The sequence below is a fragment of the Trifolium pratense genome, linkage group LG7 (assembly GCF_020283565.1).
Source record: "Trifolium pratense cultivar HEN17-A07 linkage group LG7, ARS_RC_1.1, whole genome shotgun sequence".
NCBI classification, from domain to species: Eukaryota; Viridiplantae; Streptophyta; class Magnoliopsida; order Fabales; family Fabaceae; genus Trifolium; species Trifolium pratense.
Window position 1 is genome coordinate 54,428,028 of NC_060065.1, and position 23,617 is coordinate 54,451,644.

The window sequence follows — 23,617 nt, forward strand, 5'->3', positions numbered from 1 at the left end:
AAGATGAGAGAGTTTGACCTAAACATAAATATAGCAATTTTTTTTTATTTATTAATTCCCACCACTGAATAATAATTGCAAAGATGAGAAGTTACCAAGTTGGGAAGTAATCTTAATTTTAATTTCCCATGAAATGGTGCGATTTTGACTGGGTCAAAACGGGTCACCCAGGTCAAAACAGTGCGAATCGGACCGAAATAGTAATTAACGATTCGTGTAAATATAGTAGTGATACGCAAAATATAAATTACCTATAGTGAGTTGCTGATCGTCCATCACTCTCAAATTTTGGCAATTGGCTTCGCGGATAAAACCACTCTCACCGCCCACTATTAAATTCCCATTTTGTTGGTTGGGGTGGTCAGGGTTGTGGCGGGGATATCTTGCAACTATGCAAGTTGCATAGAAAGGGTTGTAACAAATCCTTCTTCTCTGCTGATTATGTAAACCAGCTAACCGTACCTGATTTCTGTAGCTAAATTGCTCCCCTTCTACAATCGGGGGAACAAGTCCGTGTTGTAAGCTTCTGGCGCGAACTTCACCGTATTGTTGAGGATGATCAGCTATGGCTGTATCAAATGCATCTTCATTATCGTTATCAAAAACCTCAACAAATCGACGCAGAAGAACACGGGCAACATCATTGTTGTTATCCATAAAAAATGAGTTGGTTACTTTACTAAAGAACTTAAAGAAAAACTGAAGAACACGACAGAGAACTTAAAGAAAAACTGAAAGAAATTTTTCCTAAAGAAAAACTAAGAACTAAGAAAAACTTTAGATAAATAAGATATTTATCCTAAAGAACTAAAATAAGGAAAACTAAGAACTAAGAGTTATTAGATAAACAAGTTTGAAACTAAACCTAAAGAACTTAAAGAAAAACTGAAAAATAAAAATAGTGATGAAGGCATAGAGTAATAAGTGAGAAATACATTTTGAGAAATTTTCAGTGTTCTCTCTACAAAGTAGACAGTACTTCAGTAAACAGAGTAGAAGTAATTTCACGTGGGAGAGAGACGAGTAACAAAGGGACAAAATTGTTTGTTTGGTAAACGGCCAAGGATTACATGACTTTGACCCGGGAAAGTCATGTAACTTTGGACAAATTCTGTCCTTTTGATCAATCGAATGACCCATAGTATGCCACCTGTTATTTTTCTAAAAATTAATGAAACAAACAAAAATCAACAAGAAGATTTTGCTGCGTTTTCTGTAAGAATTCAATTCCATCGGTTGTTTTCTGTAAGAAAATTGTTAGTTTGCTTGTTATATTGCGAGTGCCACTGCAATTGCTTTGTTGCAATAGAATGTTATCATTTTCAAGTAGGCAACAGCTCAATGAATGTGAAATCTCAGGTCCATTAGTAAGTAGCTTAATATGCAATAAAATAAGTAATTTTGGGCTATGAATGTGTGATGCAGTAACTTTTAAATGTATTAAAATTACAAATGCATTTATAAGTGCTATGATTAATATTATTTTTTTGACGGCTGCTATGATTAATGTTTGGATTAATTTAAAATGTGCATGGTTATGTGGCAATCAAATATTTGACAGTATATATAATACTATACTAAGAAAAATCAAAAACTAAGATAAGAAGAAGCTTGCTCTCAAAGCACACCATCTTTTTCTTTCTCTTCTTTATATGTAACCTTCAACAGTCTCAAATAAATAAATTTCTACAAAAAACAAAAGCAAAGCATCTTACCTATTCTATTCTCTTAACATAACCCACATTGTCTTTCTTTTCCTTGCAAGTTTCAACCTTTTTTTTTCTTGCTTAAGAGTTTAGCTACAATTAATCTACTATTGAAACTGTCGGTGTATGTATCTTTCTGTTTCAAATTCAAACATTTATCCTAAGTTTCGTATCTTTGTAGTTTTAATCCAAACTATTAATGTAGTTTCAAGAATAGTTCCAACTTTTATGTTCTTATTTGGTCCAAAATTTTGTCACTTCTTTGTTGTTGTGATATTCATGTAAAGGCCATGACATTAGTATTTTATCATTGAGGTGTCTCTTTTATTGTGCATGAAGTGCCTAAACCATAGAATTTGATTAGATTTAGACCCATTTTAAAGTTTCTATCTTTTCTTTCTGGGCTTGTTTCATTTTCTTCATTCATTTCTTCAACTTCAATCTCTCTGCATTTTTACTGTGAAAAAACAGAACAAAAAAGTTTTTAAAAAAAAGTGATTTTTTTTTCATCATGAGTTTTCTAACAGGATCTCCTAAAGGTTCTTGGCAACCTATTATGACTGTTAAGACAAATACTCATAGTTATTGGCTTAATTGGAGGGTTTTGCTTTGTTCAATTTGGGTTCTGCTTTCAGTCATTTTCTCATCATTGCTTATATGGAAGTATGAAAAACAATTAAGAAATGGTAGTGAAAGTGAAAGGGAAAACCAAGAAGAATAAAATTCAGCAATTTTGTATGAGGATGAAACTTGGAGGCCTTGTTTAAAAGGAATTCACCCTGCTTGGCTTTTCGCTTTTAGAGTTTTTGCATTTTTTGTGCTTTTGGTTCTTCTTACTTTCAATGCTGTTGTTGATGGTGGAAGCATTTTCTATTATTACACTCAGTAAGTTTTTCATTCCTTTTTTTTTTTATTTTTTTATTTTGTCTCTAATTTTGGTTCCTTTTTCAAGAACATTATGAATAGGGTCTCTGCTTAGATAGTCCATTAAGGTTTTAAGTTTTAACACATAAATTAAGAAATGCAATTAATATCATAAGCCCTTTTAAGAAAGCTATTGCCTTACATGTTTTATGATGCTAATTTGAGTAATTACCATTTTTTTTTGTTTACACCACCCATGTATCTGGTTCGGGGGTCAGTTCTGGCATCGAGTGGTGTCAGCCCCTTCCCAATTGCAGTTGTGAGGATCAAACCGTGGTCCTCTCTATCAAGTCCAGCGCCAATCACCATTGGACCAACTAAACGATTAGTTGAGCAATTACCATTTATAGCCAGACAACTATTATTTCAACACTTGCTGTATTAATCAACCATAAACAAAGCTTATTTTTTAGCATTTAATTTGATTTTGATATTCTTTTTCCCTCTATGGTTACTGAAATCAGGTGGACATTTGCTTCAATCACATTTTACTTTGGGGTAAGTATAAAGACTAAAATATCTTATAATTACTTAATTATGTTTACTCTCTTAATAATCTCTTATATGTTTGGTGTTGTAGCTAGGATCAATACTCTCCATAAATGGATGTTACAAACATCATAAGAAATCAAGTTGTGATAAGGTTGATCATGTGGATGGAGATGCAGAGCAAGGAATGTATGATGTTCATGTACTCCCACAAAGTTCTTATGCATCAAACCAAGACAAAAATTTCGGAGTTTCGGAAGTTGTTCTTCGCCAACATGCAAGCACTTGGGGTTATATTTTTCAAATCATATTTCAGGTACACTTGAAAATTTTCATACCTCAGTGATTAAAATTTAAGGATGGTTTATCTTTTCATTGAACACAAATATAAGGGCATGTTTGGATTGATTGATTGATTGATTTTATTTTTTCCGGATAAGTTAAGAGCATCTAAGTGTTTGGATTGATTTATTTGAGCTTATCCGTTGGCATAACATTTGTGAGTTTGTTATGGAGAGCTTATGGAAATAGTTTATGACACGTCCATAAGTTGTTTATGATGCTATAAACGCTTAATTAAGTTGTTTATCCAAAGAGGCCTAATTGGTTTTTCTTTTCTTTACTTGTGAATAGATAAATGCAGGTGCTGCATTGTTAACTGATTGTGTATTTTGGTTTGTATTTGTTCCATTTCTAACCATCAAAGATTACAATCTAAATTTTGTAAGTATCTTTTATGAACTCATTGATTTAAGAGACTTTTAAACTTGGAAATAAAACCACTTATCTGAAGTATTCTTTTGTTGCAGTTGGTAACATTATGCACTCAATCAATGCTATTTTCCTCATAGGTGATACAGCTTTAAATTCCCTGGTGAGTTCTTACATTTAATTCCATTTATTTCTCCACTTCCATTGTTTTGTATATCAGAAAATTCTTACTCTTCTTCCTTTTGTTTTCTTCAGCCTTTCCCTCGGTTTCGAATGGGATACTTTTGCTTATGGACAGTCACATATGTGATTTTCCAATGGATTGTTCATGCTTGCATTAATCTCTGGTATAATTTCCTTTGTTTTTAGTTTTGACTCAATTACTTAGAAAAAAAATACATTATAATTTATAAATTATTGTCTAATACAAGTTTTCTTGTCTTGAAAAAAAGGTGGCCTTATCCATTTCTTGATTTGTCATCTTCATATGCTCCACCATGGTATGAACTTTATTCCTTTCCCATTATCTTCTGAAAATTGGTTCCTATGCCACTATATTTCTTGTCTCATTTCATTCTAGTTCTAGAGCTTTTATATAAGAAAAATTGGTCTAAATAATATGCACTTTTCTGCTTTTGTTAGGAATAGGAGGATATTCAGCTTTGTATATTATCTGTTAAGTTCATTTGGTGACCTTTTTTATATGGCTTGTGATTAATTTCTAGGTACTTTGCTGTGGCCTTACTGCATATTCCATGCTATGGTATTTTCAATTTGGGAATGAAGCTCAAACATTATGTCTTGGCAACGCGCTACCCCGACTCATATCAATGTGTTAGACTTAGATGATACTGGCTTAGGACTAAACCAAACTATAACTTCAATTTTCTGAAGAACATCAACTTGACCACAGAAAGAAGGAAGATAAGGAAGGAGGAAGAGACAAATAAAACTGTTTTAACATGAGTTCACACAATACATACATGTAATGTTCTAATTAGTTATGAATTCTTATAAGAACTAATCTAATCTAACTAACCACTGATTTTCATGTTGATTCTTAAATGAAGTAGCTGCAACATATTTTCACTTTAACTACTTTCGGCTGATGCTTGCAGTACAGTACAGTGAGCTGAGTTTAAATAAAGTTATTTATAATAATAATAAAAATAATGGTCAAATTTGGTCTTCAATAATTCAAGTCAAGTCAGATGAACCTATAACCTATATAAGAGTCAGAGCAGTCTACATGAATTTATTATTCCCCAAGGACAGACGCACATGTCTATCTATATCAGTTATTTTTTGGATTTGGATCTATCTATTCAATGAATGTAAAAATATAAAAGAAGCAAATAGCAAGCACATGATATAGAAGAAAAGAATGAAAAGAAACTTGATACTATACATGATTTTTTGTTACAAAGAATGACAAACCCAAAAAATGACTACATACAAAAAGGTTGATCATAAAAAGAGACAACCAAACAGTAAAAATACAGCTATTCAGGCTGCATCCTGTAACCACCAATGTCAATGAAATATGCCCCCTCTACTAAATCAAGAGGGACTGTCTGTAGTAGCTTGAATTCTCTGTTTATATCGCCGGAGGAAAAAATAATATGACCTTTTGAATTCATATTGTCTGCCTGTAGTTCACACAAATCAAATATAAATGATTGAAAACAAACCTTTGTGCAAATCATGTAATGCCCACCAGTTTTAAGATAAAAATGAACATTATTCACTATAAAACGCCCATCCCTATAAACCTAATACAACATAACAATTTAATGAGAAAATGTAGCATTACTTAGCAATTTACAATCATATTATGGGGTTAGTAGAGAACCTTAGTAGGAAGACGATAAATTTCACCAAGGGGATGATCAATCTCCCCAAAGACTGCATCTACCATCCCGAGAACCATGCGGTAATGACAATAATGATAATCGTTCTCGATGATTGTCACAACATTTGGCCTCTTGCCCTCCATATGTGTAACATCATCAGAGTTGCCCACAACATAAACTAAACCATCCTGCTAACAAAATAGATATGCTAGCAAATTATAACCTGTAGTATAAACTAAAGCACACATCTAGGGCAAGGTCTAAATGATAAAGATCTATGACCGACAATAGACCACATAACTTACCAAGCCAACAATATCTGACAAATCAGAAACCGTAACTCCGCATACTTTTCCCACATACATAACACGAGAGCCGGGTTTCTAAAACAAATAAAATAAAGCATACTTAGTTAAATCGCACAACTCAAATGTTATTTTAAGTTCCAACATACGATAACTTACAATCCATATATTGGTGACACCACCCAGGATTGCAGCACCCAACTTGGATCTACGCGGATCGCATACTCTGTACTCGACTTCAGTTCCGTCTTCATTCTGAGATACAAAGATTGAAATAAGTCCAAACACGTAAAACTGGATCAGCACATGGAAACATAGAGCTATGCGTTATTGTGTGTGAAACAATGATAGCACTAAAAAAAGGACCAAATTGGAGCATTTTGAAAACTCTAATTGAGTACTAATGTGTTGGTCTTGAAGGGTTTAACATGTGACGTGACGAGAGTTTTCAACATAAAGATAATAATATCCATGGATATTCATGAAGTACATAACCCAATTAAGAGGCAGATACTAATCATATATAAATCGACTCACCAATTAAGAGACATATACTAATGCGTTATTGTGTGTGAAACAGTGATAGCACTAAAAAAAGGACCAAATTGGAGCATTTCGAAAACTCTAATTGAGTACTAATGCGTTGGTCTTGAAGGGTTTAACATGTGACGTGACGTGACGAGAGTTTTCAACATAAAGATGATAATATCCATGGATATTCATGAAGTACATAACCCAATTAAGAGGCAGATACTAATCATATATAAATCGACTCACCAATTAAGAGGCAGATACTAATGCGTTATTGTGTGTGAAACAGTGATAGCACTAAAAAAAAGGACCAAATTGGAGCATTTTGAAAACTCTAATTGAGTACTAATGCGTTGGTCTTGAAGGGTTTAACATGTGACGTGACGAGAGTTTTCAACATAAAGATAATAATACCTATGGATATTCATGAAGTACATAAACCAATTAAGAGGCAGATACTAATCATATATAAATCGACTCACCTGAACATGTATTAATTTTTCACCATAAAGAGCTTCCCCGGGTACTAGATTTCTTGTGCACAATATATTCTTTTTGCCCTTGGCGTTGAAAAATCCTTCGAATCTATGTGGCACAACCATGACTTGTTCTTGTAGAAAAGAAGATGACGAAACCGGGACGGGACTTTTGGTGTCCAATATAGTGCGCTTTTGGTCTTTGTAAAGGTGCGCCAGTTGGCGTTGGGCCTTGTCCAACTCTCCAGGCTGCAAATAATCAAATGTTTGGGTTAGTAAGGAACCATATATATATATATATATATATATATATATATATATGGATTGTAAGTGATGGCATGAAGTAGGAACAACATACCTGCAACCCGATGAGTTTGTCAATTTTCTCCCGCAAACCACGCATGACACTTAAGGTCAGCAAAGAAGTATGGTCACTCAGACCCACATTATTTACTATTTTTACTCCCAGAAATGGATCGGCAGTTGTAAGTACATGGCGATGGAATGGTGGTTCAAAATTCTTCTGGATGAACTTTATTAGCATCTCAGTCACACTTGCTACAGAAGGAAACAAAAATAAGGAAAGAAAATAGATTTTGTTTGTGTGGGATATTTTTTTGACAATGAAATTAGCTTACAGTTGGATATAGCATTCATTTGAAGGAGAGCTTCACTAAGAGATGAAAAGGGTAGATAAGCTTTGAGCTCAAAAGGGGTGTCGGAACGGTTAATGTACTCCTCTGCTTGATACTTAATCATATCAATATCATTAATGCCATGGGCAAGAAAAAGAGCATATCCGGTGGCACATTCTACAAGGAAATGAAGCGGAAAAACTTCCTGACAAAGAGTTATTTGCAACAAGTCTATCAAATTTCAGCACAAACATGTCAAACTCTTGGTCATCTTGTGAAATACTACTACAGTACAAATAATCTCGAACAATAATTTACTTACCCGCCCCCGGGCACGAGCAATATCTCCAATAGTCAGTTCTCCATTCTTTGATGGAGCGATCGGTTGAACTTCCAACTTCTTTTCCCTCCCAAGGTAGGGCCGTTTTGGGTGGGGTTTCTTCTTCTCACTCTGTTTACGCTGGAAGAAGGAAGCACGTTTTGACAAAGGCAGGCATAGCAGCGAAGGTTATATCATTAGACAACTAATCAATTCATAATAACTTTTTAATAAAATTTGATAGTTTAGAGAATGGAAAGGACTAATCAGGAATTATTATTATAACAAACACTAACTAACAATCAACAAACAAAACCCTAAAAGTATACTTACAAAAACACCAGATGGTATAATCAGAGTATAGTATAATATTAATTGCAAATACTACTACTACAGTACAAATAATCTCGAACAATAATTTACTTACCACCCGCCCCCGGGCACGAGTAACTGCTCTGTTCTCTGATTGAGCTTCCATCGTCCTTCCCCTAAATCGATGAAAATGAATGAAATCAGCCTCAATTCATCATTGTGTTGTGCTATAAAAACAAATCAACAGAATCATAAAGAAAACCCAATAACGATATCAAAATCATAAAAGAAAAAATATTTCCCGATATAGAACGAGAAGAAAAAACCCAGGTGATGAAGATTAATAGATATCCTTGCTTGATGAATAACTTACGAATTGCAGCGCCGTTTTGGGTAGGGTTTCTTCTCACTCTGTTTTCGTTGGAAGAAGGAACCACGTTTTGACAAAGGCGTAGCAGCAGCGAACGAATTAGAGAATGAAAATTTCTTTTTCCACCCCCACATTTCATTTTCATTATTATTTAATTAATTAAAATGGCGAATTTTTACTATTTGATTTTATTGATTAAAAAATGAAATTTAATACTATTTATTTTGACTCTTTCTGATTTAGCATAAAACTATATCAAAATAAATTCAACTGCATTGTTGCTTGCTTTCAGTGGCTAAGTACTTTCTCGCGCTATTCAGAAATTCTCTCTTTTTCACAGAGCTTGAACACTGGCTCCTTCTGGAACAATCTTAAACTGAGTTTCCTTGCTGAACCAATTGGAAACTCCAAAACATAGATTGGGAAACAGAAACCATGGAATTGGAAATGCAGTGGGTTTTTTGTTCTCGTGCTGATACATACATATACCTTGGAAGGTGTATACAAGTACAAGTAAGAAGCATGTGAGTTAGTTCCTTCCTTAGTTAAGTATCATAGCCTCTTTGGGTTCACAACTGAAAATTTGGAATACTGCAGTTGGGGAACATGTAGCAACTTTTTCTGTAACCTGAGTAACCAAGCCACTGTAAATAATATCAACCATTAATTATTATAGTGAATTTTTATTGAGAATTCATTATTATAGTGATGTATCCAATGGTTAATAAACAAGCTAGGTACACGTGTACGACATGCTTTCTTTTTTTTTTTGATAGAAAAGAGGGCTAAAGCCCAACAAACACAAAAACTAAATAACAATCAATCTAGGGGTGGTAATCCCTAGTTGATCAGCTAACAATATATCCCTAATCTCCACTGGACAAGCCTCGTAAAAAATTATTTCATGATCCAAATTACATCCAATATTTGCTAATGCATCCGCACATTTGTTAGTTTCCCGATACTCATGTGTAATTTTTACATTCCAATCTATCGTCAAAAGTCGACGAATCTTCTTAAATATAGCATACCCATCCACACCTTTAGGGGGTGTTTGTTTCAAGGTTAGGAATAATATTCCTGGGAATATATGGGTTGGAATAAATATACCCATGTTTGTTACAAGGTTGACATTAAATTATTCCTGGATATGAAGTTTCCTTGGAATAAAATAACTTTCAATAACTTCTCTTATTCCCATGATTTTATTCCCAAGGAAATGGGTGGGAAAGAAAAGTTCCCATGAAAATGGGAATACATTTTAAATAACTTCCAATAACTTCTCTTTTACCCACTTTTATCAATAATTCCTAGGAATGTAGTTAATATGAACCAAACATGTTTTTTCTAAAATACCTAGGAATAAAGTTCCCATTATTATTTCCTGGGAATATGATTCCTGTGAGTAAAATTAACAACCTTGAAACAAACGCCCCCTTAGCTCTCGATGTTAAAAGAACTTGGACAACAGCCTTTGAGTCAATGCTTACCTCCACATTTGAGAACCCCAACCGCTTTACAAGCGTCAAACCTTCCAAGACTCCCCAAAGCTCCGCAACAAAAGCACTACATTGCCCAACTCCTTTTGCAAAACCACCCAACCATTCACCTTGGTTTCCTCTAATAACTCCACCACAACCCGCTCTTCTACCTTCTTTACAAGCCCCATCCGTGTTTAGCTTCACAAAGTTTCCAGCTGGGTGTTGCCAATAGATATGAGATAAAGCTTTTTCATGATGTCCCACTATATCCATTGCACACATAGCCTTCGTGTAATTTTGTACGACATGCTTTCTGTTACACATAAGATTGCACCATAAAACATACATGCTTTCTCCAAAAGTTGTTTAATTACAACATCTTAATTCTTGTATTATCAATCAATAAATGCAATTGAGTTTGGTCATTGCCTCTAGGTGCTTTGGCATTTTTACATTATAAGAGTAAATGTAGTGCCAATTATACAGTGAGAACGGAGAGGAAGAAAAGGTAGAAAAGCAAGAGAAAAAAGAGAGAAAGTGAGATAGGTGAGAAAAGAAGCGAGTAAAAACCAAATGTGTAACCAATCGTTAGTTGTTCTAGTGGTGATTGGTGCTGGACTTGGTGGGGAGGACCAATGTTTGATCTTCCGCAACTGCGATCGGGAGAGGGCTGGAACCACTTGATGCCATAACTGACCCCCGAACCAGATTAGGCGGTCTAGTGGGCCGGATACTGGTGGTGAAAAAAAATGTGTAAAACAAAATATAAAAGAAAATAACTAGTGAAACTTAGGATTGTATTGTATATCATTTTAACTGTTGATACAGCATGCAGAGATATCAAGTGTTGTGCCTATTCACTCTTTTGTCCAAATTTAAAGCTTGGTTATGATATCAAGGGCTTTTTTTTTTCCTTTTCTTAATCAAAATTAATGATAAAAAATGCTTATCCATAAAAATACTCAGAATGAAAGTTTGGTTACAACATATGGTAGTATTTTTTTATTGATCAATATAGAAACATAGACCACATAGTTACAGATTCAATTAGACATAGATCATCACAATGCTGAATTTCTTTCTATCTTACTTTTTTTTCTTTCTTGAAATTCAGCATGGTGTAAGAAAACAACATTAACCTTTGAAACAACACCTTATCATTTACTAATACATTGATAATACTAAACAGACACACTTAATCACACATTCTTATACATTTTATTTCACACATCATCAAATTAACTAGTGCTTAATTTGGTACAACATAATCCTAACATTCTTACTGTCAGGCCTCTCCTTAGGATTATCCATGGTGCAAAAGCAGGCAATCTTCAAAACCAGAAGCATCTGTTCCTCAAAACCATTACCAAGGAGCCTTGCATCAATTGCATCCTTCGGATTTTCTGAAATTATAGTATTTCTCATCCACTTGACCAAAACCATCTCGTCCGTGTGCTGAAAAAACTCATCAGAAGGAAGTTTTCCCATCACCAAAACACCAAGCATAACACCAAAGCTATATATGTCACACTTGTCACTGAATTTGAATATCTGATGATACTCAGGCGCGATATATCCCACAGTGCCAGCCACCTTCGAAGTACTGATATGCGTCTCTGCATCAGGCATTGCTTTTGCAAGTCCAAAATCCGCAATCCTAGCTTCCATATCATCATCAAGAAGAATGTTTGCAGGCTTGAGATCTCGATGAATTATACGCGGACTATGACTCGTGTGAAGGTATTCAAGACCAGCTGCGATACCAAGCGCAATCTTATGCCTTGACAACCAATCTAACTCAGCTTCACCTCTTTGAACTTTGGTCAACATATCCTGCAAACTACCATTCTTCATGAACTCGTACACAAGGTAATGACAATCAGGTCTAGAAAGATGAGCCAACAAAGGCAAAAGGTTTCGATGACGAATCTGACCAACGGTATCAATCTCTGACTTAATTTGTCTCATCTTAGTATGCAAAATCTTACTATCTTCTTCAGCTAGATCAGCTGCATCCTTAGGTGGCTGAATAATCTTCTTGATAGCAATCATTTTACCATTACTTCCTGGTAATTCTGCCTTGTAAACCTTACCACATCCACCGCTTCCAATGATTTCCAACGAAGCTAAACCGTCTTCTTTCTCCAAGAAAGCTAAATCGTCAGCTTTCTTAATCAATGAACTATAAATTGCAGGACCAGAACCCTTTCCTTTTCCTTTAACCAAAGCCAAAGCCAACTTAAACAGCAAAGAAAACACAAAACCGGAAAGTATTCCGGCGAACGCTCCGGCTATAAACCCAAGAATCCATCCAGCTAGCTTCCTCCTGCTCTTCTTATGCTTGTGTTTAGCAGCTGCAGGACCAGGAGCTGGAGCACCTGCTGGAGAGTTCCTCCTTGTTGAAGTTACATTTAATTTCTCAGCAAGGATATAGCGTTTGGGAATAGTATTATCAGTATCTTGATATTCAAGAAGCTTCTGATTGACCGGCACGCCTTCAAGAAAACGGTTACCAGAGAAGTTAAACTGTCTAAGATTGCGAAAAGAACGAACAGAAGCAGGAACTCTCCCTGTAAAGTGGTTGTCTGCAACAGAGAGAGTTTCGAGATTGGGAAAATAACGAAGGAAATTCAAGTTTCCAGAGAGTTTATTCCCAGAGATATCAAGCAAACGAAGACGAATGAGAGAAGGTAATTCAGAAGGAACTTCACCAGAGAAAAGATTATTAGCAAGGTTAAGAATTTCAAGCTTTCTACAGTCAACTATGGAAGGTGGGATTCGGTCAACGAGTTTGTTGTGTGAAAGAGAGAGTTCTTTGAGCTCTGTAAGTTTTCCAATGGCTGAAGAAAGTGTTCCTCTGAGTTGTTTTGAATTGAAAACAAGTTTTGAGACTCTGAGAGAATAGCTTTCATTGTTATTGAGTCTTCTCTCACAGAACACACCCTCGGCATTACAAGGGTGATTTGTTGTGTTAAGGTTGATGAGTCCGAGGTTGTTTTGGAGAGTTGTGAGAGCTTTTGTGTCTGAAGGGTGAAGTTGGAGTTTAGCATGAATAGAAAAAAGAAGAGACAAGAATGATAAGAAGAAGAATGATAAGTTATTATTCTTAGCCATTAAGGCTAAGATTTTGGTGTTCTGTTTTGGAAATTGGAATCAAACTGGGAATGGAATCCCTCTCTCTCTCTCTAAAATCCTTGTTCTATGATGGTTGTTTCACTTATTTTCTTTATTTTTTTATAGCCATAAAACGTGTGGACTAACTCTCATACTTTGTACTCGGTGACTCAGTCTTCTTTGAATTTTCTTGCCCCATTTAAGAAGTTGAGGATTTTAATTTGTGATTGGTCATTTTTCTTTGTCAATGTTGCACCCTAAATTTTGACCATGTCCTTTTGTCGCGGTGAATTTCATGACAGTTAGTAGAGATGTAGAAACATCTGATGACAAAAAGTATAAGACAAATAGACTTTGTAGCACAACTTTGCATCTCAAGACATTGATCAAAACGATAGATATTAACTGCAGTTACCTTTGATTATCAATAGTACATAGAACCCACTGATTTATATGATGCTTACATAGAAAATCAGAAGTCTAAAGATCCACACTGTTTGCTTTCGATGCTCTTTCCTCCATGGCTTTCATTTTCTTCTTTGCAACCAATAGCAACCCGACTCCGTCCAATTCCCAGTTTAGGCAAACCTCGATTCAGTTCATCAAGCAGAACACAAGCTTTACACCATTTCTGCACATGAAACGTTTAATCCATTGTATCACAGCTGTTGTAGTTCATATGACCCAGGAGTGAAATAAACAGAGAAAAAGACAATACAAGATATTCAGGACAAAGAAAGCCTGACTAACTAGAAATACCTGACTAGAAATATAACCACAGCGTTCACAGGTTCCCTGCTCTGGCATTTTAGTAGTGGTAGAAATCCTAAAATTCTCACCGGATTTGATGACGTCGAGAATGGCCCTGGGTCTGTAAGCAATTACATGATTATGAATAACAAACAAACAAACAAACAAATAAAATGAACAGAGAAGAAAAGGGAGACCTGATTCTCTCCAAATCCTTGATGAACTCGCGAGCAAAACCACGATATGCATTTGGAGAATAAATGCATTCAGTGGAAAAGTAAACAAGCTTTTTGAAATAAGCATACATAACAATCTCCTTTTCGTAAGTATACTTAAAAGGTTTGCATCTAGGGATTGGTCCATCTTCACCTGTTATTATTGAACTGCATCTACTCAATCTAGCTATATCTCCTCTCAATATGTTCAACAGAACTGTCTCAGCTATATCGTCAGCGTTGTGTCCTGTCACAAGTTTATCTGCTTTAAGGAATGCTGCGCCTCGATCAAGCGCCTGTCTACGGAACACGCCGCAGAAGGTGCAGTTATTCTTCAGACCGATCAGTTTCACGATTTTAGTATAGAATTTAAACATTAATTTGTTAATATCTTGTGTTAACTTCTCTTAAAAAGTATTGTTAATACAAACACAATGGGATGTTTCTGGTTCGAATATAAATTTGGGCATTCAACGACATTAAAACTCTTGTGAAGAGTTTATCGTTCATTTAGGTCTCACAAAACTCAAGAAACTAGTCTTTACGATCATACACAAGGGTACCCCGATTACAAATAAAACAAAGAAAAGAAAAATGCAATCTGACCCCAACACCATACTCTACTTTGATGGGAAAAGAAATCTTCATGCTCCCCTTAAACAGGGAGAAAAGATTATAAATGTTTTCAGTCTTTGCCTGTATCTCTGTCTCTAAAAACAGATGCTATTTTTTGTAAAATTGCATTAATATTAGTTATGTCTTTTTGAAGATTAATGTTGTAAGCTTATCTAGGGATAAACAACAGATAAATTATGAACAAATGATCGCGGAAACATTTGTTCACAAAACATTGTGTTGCTTGAGGACATGAATGTGTGATTTAAGATGGAGGAAAAATAACAGAACACAAATTCAATTAACCTTTAAAGAATGCCTGCTCCGGCTCCGGCTCCTTGGTACAATAAACAATTGGTGTGATTCTGTAGTATCATGGCAAAAGTAATGCTTTTCTATTCTTTATCTCATCAAGCCTTGCTCTAAAATATAAGGACACGCAGGTCACCGGAATCCAACTTCTCGTGTAAGAGTTTTTGTTGATTTTGAGCAATGCAAGAGAGAACAGAATTTCCCAAAATATAAAGCTACAATTTTAAATAAATGAGTAGACTCAACTATTTCATTACCACCATGACACTTGAAAAAAGAATGTGTCAGAAATTATTTGCTTCTGCAACCTTTTGAATATGAGTAAATAGAAAAGCTAATTGATGGCGGGCTGCTAATGTGCCAAAGATAAATTGTATTGCAGATCAAAGCAAAACTCCAGCAATTCACATATTTGCTACAAACAAATATCATCAACTTCCATGAACCATTCATTTTTGGATATCTGCAGGGTCATTATCTCCTGCAAATCAGCAAAAAAGTGACTAAGAAAATTAGCAAAAAGTAAAAAAAAAAAATTGGGAAAAGGTTTGATCAATCAAGACGAAGTTCATTCCAAGGGCTGAAATAGTTATTATTAATGCTGGAAGAATAAAAGGCTTTCAATGATGCTATTAGTTAAAGAATATGGAGATATAGCTGCCATGCTCTTCATGTCAGCATGCTGAACAACATTCATTTTACCGAAACCTACTTTCCTCTCAGAGGCATCATCAACTTATTTAATATTGTCAGCTATTAGTTATTGTTATAACGAAAATGATTATTGCCAATGCCACCAAGCTAACTTTGTGATAAGCACTGGAACAATGTGGCAACAGACAAAATACCTGTGCTCTAACTTTATATATAACACTAGAAGATTAAAGAAAGACTAATGACTAGTCATCATAAATAAAAAGGTGAAACTCAAGGACGAGGATGAAACAACTCCATAACACCAAAACCAAAACCACCACCATGAGCAAAATGTACCAACTTGTCAGCACACTAATTAGCCTCATGAAAAATTTGTTTGACTGAGCACTCTCAGTTAGCAAAACCAATCAGAGCAAGAGATTCTTCCAGCAACAAGGCAAGATGGAGATGAGAGACTCGGGATAACCAAGATGGAGAATATAAGCAGTTTCACTTTGTTAATAATCACCAAAGATTCTGATAAGAACATTACAAATGGACATATCATATCCAAGACGAAGACCATGAACTAAACTCCAAAGCTAAGCCAAAATTGAAGTGACTATACCAAAGTTGCATGTGAAACCCCAAATGAAGTGACCATTAGAGTCTTAAAAGGCAATCACCACAAACAAGCATGCCTCTACTACCACTATAATGAGGTCCATCGACATTAAGCTTGAGAACATTTAGAGGGGAAGGATACCACTTGACTAGTTTCCATGCAAAAATTTATTTGGTAATACATAGAACTATTTTTATAAAGTGAAATGTCAAATATTAGCATGTTCTAATAATAAGATAAACCAATAGATGACCCTTCCATACTTGCCACAGAAATGAACCACCCCATAACATGACGTGAGATTAGTAAAACCAAGATGATACTGTGTAGTTGAAAACACCTAACCTCGCCCTTAACCAGCTTCATGATTTCAATAAAACTGTAATCCAGGGAACTTTCCCTATTCATTTGTAATAAGATACCAGTTGCCATAAATGTTTACATGACAAAACTAAACTATGGACTAAAATACCCAGGCTGTCTATAATTTAAAAGACTTCCCAAACCATGATTCTATCGTTCAATATTTAAATGACCTGGACTACTTTCACCCCCTCCCTTTTTTCCAGTTTATTAATTTAGATACCCTCATATTGATTGCTGTTAAACTAATCAATTAACCACTACTACGAGTAATAAACAAGTCATAACATTCATCCTTATTGTGGTATCCCATCAATAAGTCTTGGTAACTCGCTGGTAACACTAACAAAACAGAACTTCATAAACACAATCAAGTAAAAAGTTTGAAAGTGCAGCCAAGCTTGTAAAACTGATTGACATTAATATGGAGTAGAATACATTGTTGGATTATTCATACATTCTTTAATGAAAGCCATTGCTAGAGAAGAACATAAGCAAGATTGCAATACCAAAACTCAAGTTGCATGCTCAAGGATATCCAAGCCAATGCTTGAGGTTGAATTCTAAAGTACATTGTTGAGATGTAGCGACAAATTCTGAGTACAAGGATACAAATAACTGTAGGACAAAGTAATGCTCACAAAAATTAAGCTAGAGATGTGAAAAAAATCTGCAAATAATGCAACTATTCTAGACTTATCGTTTTGATCAATGTCTTGAGATGCAAAGTTGTGCTACAAAGTCTATTTGTCTTATACTTTTTGTCATCAGATGTATCTACATCTCTACTAACTGTCATGAAATTCACCGATAGATATTAACTGCAGTTACCTTTGATTATCAATAGTACATAGAACCCACTGATATATATGATGCTTACATAGAAAATCAGAAGTCTAAAGATCCACACTGTTTGCTTTCGATGGTCTTTCCTCCATGGCTTTCATTTTCTTCTTTGCAACCAATAGCAACCCGACTCCGTCCAATTCCCAGTTTAGGCAAACCTCGATTCAGTCCATCAAGCAGAACACAAGCTTTACACCATTTCTGCACATGAAACGTTTAATCCATTGTATCACAGCTGTTGTAGTTCATATGACCCAGGAGTGAAATAAACAGAGAAAAAGACAATACAAGATATTCAGGACAAAGAAAGCCTGACTAGAAATACCTGACTAGAAATATAACCACAACGCTCACAGGTTCCCTGCTCTGGCATTTTAGTAGTGGTAGAAATCCTAAAATTCTCACCGGATTTGATGATGTCGAGAATGGCCCTGGGTCTGTAAGCAATTACATGATTATGAATAACAAACAAACAAACAAACAAACAAACGAATAAAATGAACAGAGAAGAAAAGGGAGACCTGATTCTCTCCAAATCCTTGATGAACTCGCGAGCAAAACCACGATATGCATTTGGAGAATAAATGCATTCAGTGGAAAAGTAATCAAGCTTTTTGAAATAAGCATACATAACAATCTCCTTTTCGTAAGTATACTTAAAAGGTTTGCATCTAGGGATTGGTCCATCTTCACCTGTTATTATTGAACTGCATCTACTCAATCTAGCTATATCTCCTCTCAATATGTTCAACAGAACTGTCTCAGCTATATCGTCAGCGTTGTGTCCTGTCACAAGTTTATCTGCTTTAAGGAATGCTGCGCCTCGATCAAGCGCCTGTCTACGGAACACGCCGCAGAAGGTGCAGTTATTCTTCAGACCGATCAGTTTCACGATTTCGTCCATGGTCCATCCGTACAAATCCTTGTAGGATACAACTTTCAGAGGCAAACCATACTGAATCTGGTTTCTGTGAACTGTTTCGAGAGAATCGTCGCGGTAGCCGGTGATGCCCTCGTCGACGGAGAGGAGGAAGAGATGGAGGCCGTAATCATGGATGCGGTTGAGTTTCGATAAAACGTAGGCGAGGACGGTGGAGTCTTTACCGCCGGAAGCGCCAATAGTTACGCGGTCGCCACGGATGAAGAGGCGGTTGGAGACGATGATTTGATGAATCTCGTCTTCGAAGGCAAGATAGAAGCATTCTCTGCAAATCTGTTCAAGAGTTTTAGGTCTGCTAAGAGATGCTCTTCTCTCATTGCATAAACAGCACATACGCACGCTTCTCTTCCCTTCCATTTTCTTCTCTTCTACTGCGATGCAATTGAATGGAACCTAAACCCTATCAGTGGTTTATATATATAATCCTAATTAAGCTTGCATCAACTCTTGCAAACCCTAGATTAGATAGAAGGAACTAATGAGCAATAACATGTGTTGCGGTGGCCGCGAAATTGAGGTGGTGAGGGTGGGAGGGGAGAAATTGAGGGTGGGGGAGGTGGCTGCGGTGGCCGGGAGGATGGCGGCGGTAGAGCTGAATGAGGGGGCAAGGGTTAGAGTTAAGGAGAGTAGTGAATGGGTGATGGAGAGTGTTCATAAGGGTACTGATTGTTATGGTGTCACTACTGGCTTTGGTTCAACCTCTCATAGAAGAACTACTCAAGGTCATGCCCTTAAAACTGAGCTTATTAGGTAGGTACTCTATTTTATTTTCAATCTCATCATAGTTAAAAAAGAGTAAAGATTCATTCTAGTCTTTCAGGAAGAAAAAGAAAAACAACTAAAATTTAGTCTCGTTTTTTCGTTAGGAACTATTTTGGATGGTTAGGTTTTCATTTGAACACGTAATTACGAACAATTGTCTGGTCAATATTTTTATTATGAAAGACGAAATTGGATATCATTTTTTTTCGGTGACTAACATAGGTGTTTGTTTGTATTTAAAGTTATCGCACGAAGTCAAGTTGGGACCGATCAAAATAATATTTCTTTTACTAGGTTTATGAATTTTATTATTTTATTCGCACAATACTCACCTAATTATAGTCTATAATTAGGTGAGTATTGTGTGAATAAAAAAAAATACTCATGCAGTGTTTCGATTATTCAATTTGGTTTTCTCTCACAAATCCAACAATTCTGCCGCGTGCTGTGCGGTGTAATCACAGTAGAGGATCCAAATCCATCTATCTAATACTAATCATGCAAATTGTGATTTTTGTTTGTGACAGGTTTCTGAATGCTGGAATATTTGGAAATGGAACAGAACCATGTCATACATTACCACACAATGCAACAAGAGCTGCAATTCTAGTAAGAATCAACACACTTCTTCAAGGCTACTCAGGAATCAGATATGAAATACTAGAAGCCATTGCAAAACTTGTCAACCACAACATTACACCATGTTTACCGTTGCGTGGATCAATTTCCGCCTCAGGTGACTTAATATGCCTTATTAATTGTATACGCACATTATTCTGGATTGGTTTATGCCTAATTTATTGAATCTAAAGCCTTATGCCTAAAAATTAGCACTGGATTGGTTCTTCTCTGTCTTAGTTAGTTCTACTGCTTCCTTTGTGCTAGTTTTGACAGATAGAGGCTGAGACTTTAACATATTGAAGGCAAACAGAGGAGACTAATGAGTTGAGAAGGTAAAATTGCAAACAGTAACGTTTGGCCCGACTTTTTTTGAACTTAAAAGCTAACTTAAAGTTAAAGTTGAAAATATTGACTTAAAAGATAAAGTTAAAGTTGTTTGGTAGTAAATAAATAGTTAGTAAACACCTTTAAATATTATTAAATGCAACAATCTTTTAATTTTTTAAAAGGCCATAATAATCAAGTATTAATACACTTATAAGTAAAATATTATTTAAATACTACCATTTCATTTTATTTATTGTCAATTTTATACTGTTATTTAAATATTAACATTTCATTTGTTAATAAAAATATAATGTAACATGTAGGGATGCTCAAATCCAAACCAATCTAAAATAAAAATCGCAAACCGATCCAAAAAAACCGAAAACCGCAAAAAATCGAATATTTTTGGATGTGTTTGGATTTTCTTTTGTGAAAACCGCTGGATCGAATTTCGGATTGATTTTTCAAAACCGAACTAAATCGCACATATATTTTAATCCTTATTTATCTTTTTATCATTATGAATATATATTGCATTTCCCTATTTTTTGTTTATTTTAAATTTTGTTAATATCCTATTTTTTGTTTATTTTAAATTTTGTTAATATTGTTTGTTAGTTTAATTTATTTTATTTTTTACCTTTCGATATGTTTCTAATATAATTGACAATTGTCATTCCAAAATATTAATTTTTAATATATTATATGTTATATCTTAATATTTATTTCGTCAAAAAAAATTACAATTTATAATTTGGATATCCAAAAACCGATCCAAATTAAACTGCATAAAATTGGATCAGATTGGATTGAATTTTTTTTATTTATCATCCAAAACCGGACCGAGTCGCAAATAAATTTATTTTTGGATCAGATGAGTTTTTACCTCAAAACCGATCCAAACCGAACCATAAGCACCCCTAGTAACATGTAACAAAAAAATAAAAATACAACGTAACTGAATACTCCAATTAATACGTTTCATTAAAAAAACACAAAGGTAGCACCTTTAGAAAAGAAATGGTAGCAATTAGCTAAAAAGTAATGTACTGCAAGCACATGCTAGGATAAAGAAACAATTCAATGATAGTGGTACAGCGTAAATGGCAAGAAACAAAGTCAGAAAAAATTAAAATAAAAGAAAATACATACAGGTGGTGGGAATCGAAGAGGGGATAAGGAAAATAAGCTAGGCGTGTTTGAAATTAAGTTGGTATTTTTAACTTTTTAAATATCTACTTTTTATTCAATTTTCAACTGTAAAAATAAGTTGCTTATTAATTGTAGTACTTATTTGAAATAGTGTTTGGCCCTACTTCTTCTTTTAAGTGATTTTAAGTTGGAAAAAAGTCAGGCCAAACACTACCTTATTGTTTGTGAGAAGTGAGAATTCTAGGTCATGTGAAACATACCTTCATTTTGTTTAGATTGAATTGAAATTGTACTGATCTCTTGGCCAAAAAGGTCGGCTCTGAACACTTCAATCAATTACCATTTAGAACAGCAACATTGTGATAATTCAGTTTGGATTTTCATATACAAAACATCATAACGCGCAAGAACCTTCCTTGCATGTGGATGGGTGCTTACTAAATGAAGAGCTGGTGGAATTCATGACTAAAAGTAGTTACATTTCGTGGGATTGGCTAATAAACACATTAAAGGGTCATAAAAACCCACCAAGTACAAGAAAGAGAAAAGAAAAATAAAAAACCACGAAAACTGAAGGTTGTCACGACCAGTGCATGCTATGTTACGGCCATGACAGTGTCAGACAGTGCCAAATGCTAAAAGCTTTTCACAAATCAGTCTTATATCTTTATTTCCTTCTTTATGGCCATTAAACATTGTGTAACTCCTATTCTATTGTAAAGCCACGAAAATCACAAGTCTTGTGGCTATATATAGGACTTTCTCTCATGTAAAACACACCTTCCATCACTTGTAACATTACAATTCATCAAATAAAGTTTTCTCTTATATTTTCTTAGTTCTTAGTTTTAGTATAGTTTATGCTTGTGGTTGTTCACCATGATTAGAGGTGAGTAATCCACTTTGCCTTTTATCAATTGCATCCTTTGGATTTTCTGAAGTCATGATATTTCTCATCCACCTGACCGAACTCAACTCGTCCGTGTGGTGAAAAAAATCATCAGAAGGAAGTTTTCCCATCACCAAAGCACCAAGCTAACACCAAAGCTATAAATGTCACACTTGTCACTGACTGTGAATAAGTGATGATACTCAGGTGCTATATATCCCACCGTGCCAGCCACGCTTGTAGTACTGATATGCGTCTGCCCATCAGGCATCGCCGTTGCAAGTTCAAAACTTACAATCCTAGCTTCCATATCATCATCAAGAAGAATGTTTGCAGGCTTGATATCTCGATGAATTATACATCTTCCATATAAAATAAAATGAAAATTTAATTAATATATCTTGAATTTAAAAAATGATCTTATAAAATGACACACAAATATTTTGTAAAATGATCTTGTATATTAAGAGGAGGTAGTATTTAGAAAGGAAGGGTGTTATATGAATCAAAAGTGGTAACCCAAAAACCAGCCCAATCCGTACCGAAACGGGTCGAGTTTAAGTGGTAAAACGGGTCGAGTATAATTACAGCAATATTTTAATGATATTACAGAGTACAACTTTACTACTTTATATTTACCAATATTATTTATTATTACTGTAGCATTAAAAACACAAATCAATATTTTGTTCCGTTGCCGTTCCACTTTTTACTCCAAATCAAATTTTTTTAACTTCAAATCAGCACTTTAGCATCAAATAAAAACGAGAAACAAAGATTCAATCTATGTCTACCTCCAAAATCAAAGTTTCTTTTTCATGTGTAACACAGCAAAAGGATAAATTTTGTTCAAAATCGTTTCTTCATCAAGTTCTGCCATCGACCAGATCTCTGTTGCTCGCTGTCGTCGATCCTCCACCAGCCGTCCACCAGATCTCCGTCGCTCGTCGCCGTCAATCTTCCACCTGCCGTCGATCTCCATTTCTACCGAGTTTCCAAATCAGAATGTCTTCTCCATGCAGGTTGAGTGGTATTCTTGTTATTTCTAATGCATCTCTTTATCTCTTGAATTAAACAACCGATGGAATTGAATTCTTACAGAAAACGCTGCAAAATCTTCTTGTTGATTTTTGTTTGTTTCATTAATTTTTAGAAAAATAACAGGTGGCATACTATGGGTCATTCGATTGATCAAAAGGACAGAATTTGTCCAAAGTTACATGACTTTCCCGGGTCAAAGTCATGTAATCCTTGTCCGTTTACCAAACAAACAATTTTGTCCCTTTGTTACTCGTCTCTCTCCCACGTGAAATTACTTCTACTCTGTTTACTGAGGGA

At 35.1% G+C, this 23,617-nt stretch overlaps 4 protein-coding genes and 1 pseudogene across 7 annotated transcripts; 2 read left to right on the top strand and 3 right to left on the bottom strand.

Moving 5' to 3' along the window:
- The first annotated feature begins 418 nt into the window (after nt 1-418).
- On the top strand, nt 419-4,925 carry LOC123898451 (annotated as a pseudogene).
- A 277-nt stretch (nt 4,926-5,202) lies between these two features.
- LOC123898446 lies at nt 5,203-9,197 on the bottom strand. Of its 2 annotated transcripts, XM_045949392.1 has the most exons (11): nt 8,635-9,197; nt 8,377-8,437; nt 7,953-8,090; nt 7,634-7,835; nt 7,354-7,553; nt 7,002-7,244; nt 6,148-6,243; nt 5,989-6,066; nt 5,683-5,871; nt 5,522-5,602; nt 5,203-5,479 (listed from the first exon to the last, which is right to left on the bottom strand). In XM_045949392.1, exons 1-11 carry the CDS (start codon nt 8,763-8,765, stop codon nt 5,333-5,335), a joined length of 1,566 nt encoding a protein of 521 aa, XP_045805348.1. In that variant the 5' UTR covers nt 8,766-9,197; the 3' UTR covers nt 5,203-5,332. The 2 variants fall into 2 exon arrangements, with proteins under 2 accessions (XP_045805348.1, XP_045805349.1); XM_045949393.1 differs by lacking the exon at nt 5,522-5,602.
- A 2,075-nt stretch (nt 9,198-11,272) lies between these two features.
- On the bottom strand, nt 11,273-13,226 carry LOC123898445 (leucine-rich repeat receptor-like serine/threonine/tyrosine-protein kinase SOBIR1). Its single transcript, XM_045949391.1, has one exon. The coding sequence runs from the start codon at nt 13,224-13,226 to the stop codon at nt 11,355-11,357; it is 1,872 nt and encodes a 623-aa protein (XP_045805347.1). The 3' UTR covers nt 11,273-11,354.
- Nucleotides 11,730-19,114, bottom strand: LOC123898448 (cytoplasmic tRNA 2-thiolation protein 1-like). Of its 3 annotated transcripts, none has more exons than XM_045949403.1 (4): nt 18,484-19,114; nt 14,174-14,547; nt 13,986-14,097; nt 11,730-13,857 (listed from the first exon to the last, which is right to left on the bottom strand). In XM_045949403.1, the coding sequence occupies exons 1-4, from the start codon at nt 18,883-18,885 to the stop codon at nt 13,699-13,701; spliced, it is 1,047 nt and encodes a 348-aa protein (XP_045805359.1). In that variant the 5' UTR covers nt 18,886-19,114; the 3' UTR covers nt 11,730-13,698. The 3 variants fall into 3 exon arrangements, with proteins under 3 accessions (XP_045805359.1, XP_045805358.1, XP_045805357.1); XM_045949402.1 differs by lacking the exons at nt 11,730-13,857; nt 13,986-14,097 and adding exons at nt 17,623-17,789; nt 17,914-18,025 and having other exon boundaries at nt 14,122-15,599; nt 18,110-19,114; XM_045949401.1 differs by lacking the exons at nt 11,730-13,857; nt 13,986-14,097; nt 14,174-14,547 and adding exons at nt 17,133-17,789; nt 17,914-18,025 and having other exon boundaries at nt 18,110-19,097.
- LOC123896650 (phenylalanine ammonia-lyase-like) lies at nt 19,019-20,224 on the top strand. The gene is made up of 2 exons (XM_045947015.1): nt 19,019-19,278; nt 19,818-20,224. The coding sequence occupies exons 1-2, from the start codon at nt 19,019-19,021 to the stop codon at nt 20,092-20,094; spliced, it is 537 nt and encodes a 178-aa protein (XP_045802971.1). The 3' UTR covers nt 20,095-20,224.
- Nucleotides 20,225-23,617: the final 3,393 nt, after the last annotated feature.

Coding starts and splice junctions, on each gene's coding strand:
- LOC123898446 (XM_045949392.1), bottom strand. CDS start 8,765: ATGTGGGGGTGGAAAAAGAAATTTTCATTCTCTAATTCGTTCGCTGCT. Junction 8,091..8,376: donor CTCGTGCCCGGGGGCGGGTG/GTAAGTAAATTA, acceptor TCCTTCTTCCAG/CGTAAACAGAGTGAGAAGAA. Junction 7,836..7,952: donor TTGCTCGTGCCCGGGGGCGG/GTAAGTAAATTA, acceptor ACTCTTTGTCAG/GAAGTTTTTCCGCTTCATTT.
- LOC123896650 (XM_045947015.1), top strand. CDS start 19,019: ATGTGTTGCGGTGGCCGCGAAATTGAGGTGGTGAGGGTGGGAGGGGAG. Junction 19,279..19,817: donor CTTAAAACTGAGCTTATTAG/GTAGGTACTCTA, acceptor TGTTTGTGACAG/GTTTCTGAATGCTGGAATAT.
- LOC123898445 (XM_045949391.1), bottom strand. CDS start 13,226: ATGGCTAAGAATAATAACTTATCATTCTTCTTCTTATCATTCTTGTCT.
- LOC123898448 (XM_045949403.1), bottom strand. CDS start 18,885: ATGGAAGGGAAGAGAAGCGTGCGTATGTGCTGTTTATGCAATGAGAGA. Junction 14,098..14,173: donor AAGGATTTGGAGAGAATCAG/GTCTCCCTTTTC, acceptor AATTGCTTACAG/ACCCAGGGCCATTCTCGACG. Junction 13,858..13,985: donor GTGGTTATATTTCTAGTCAG/GTATTTCTAGTT, acceptor TTTCATGTGCAG/AAATGGTGTAAAGCTTGTGT.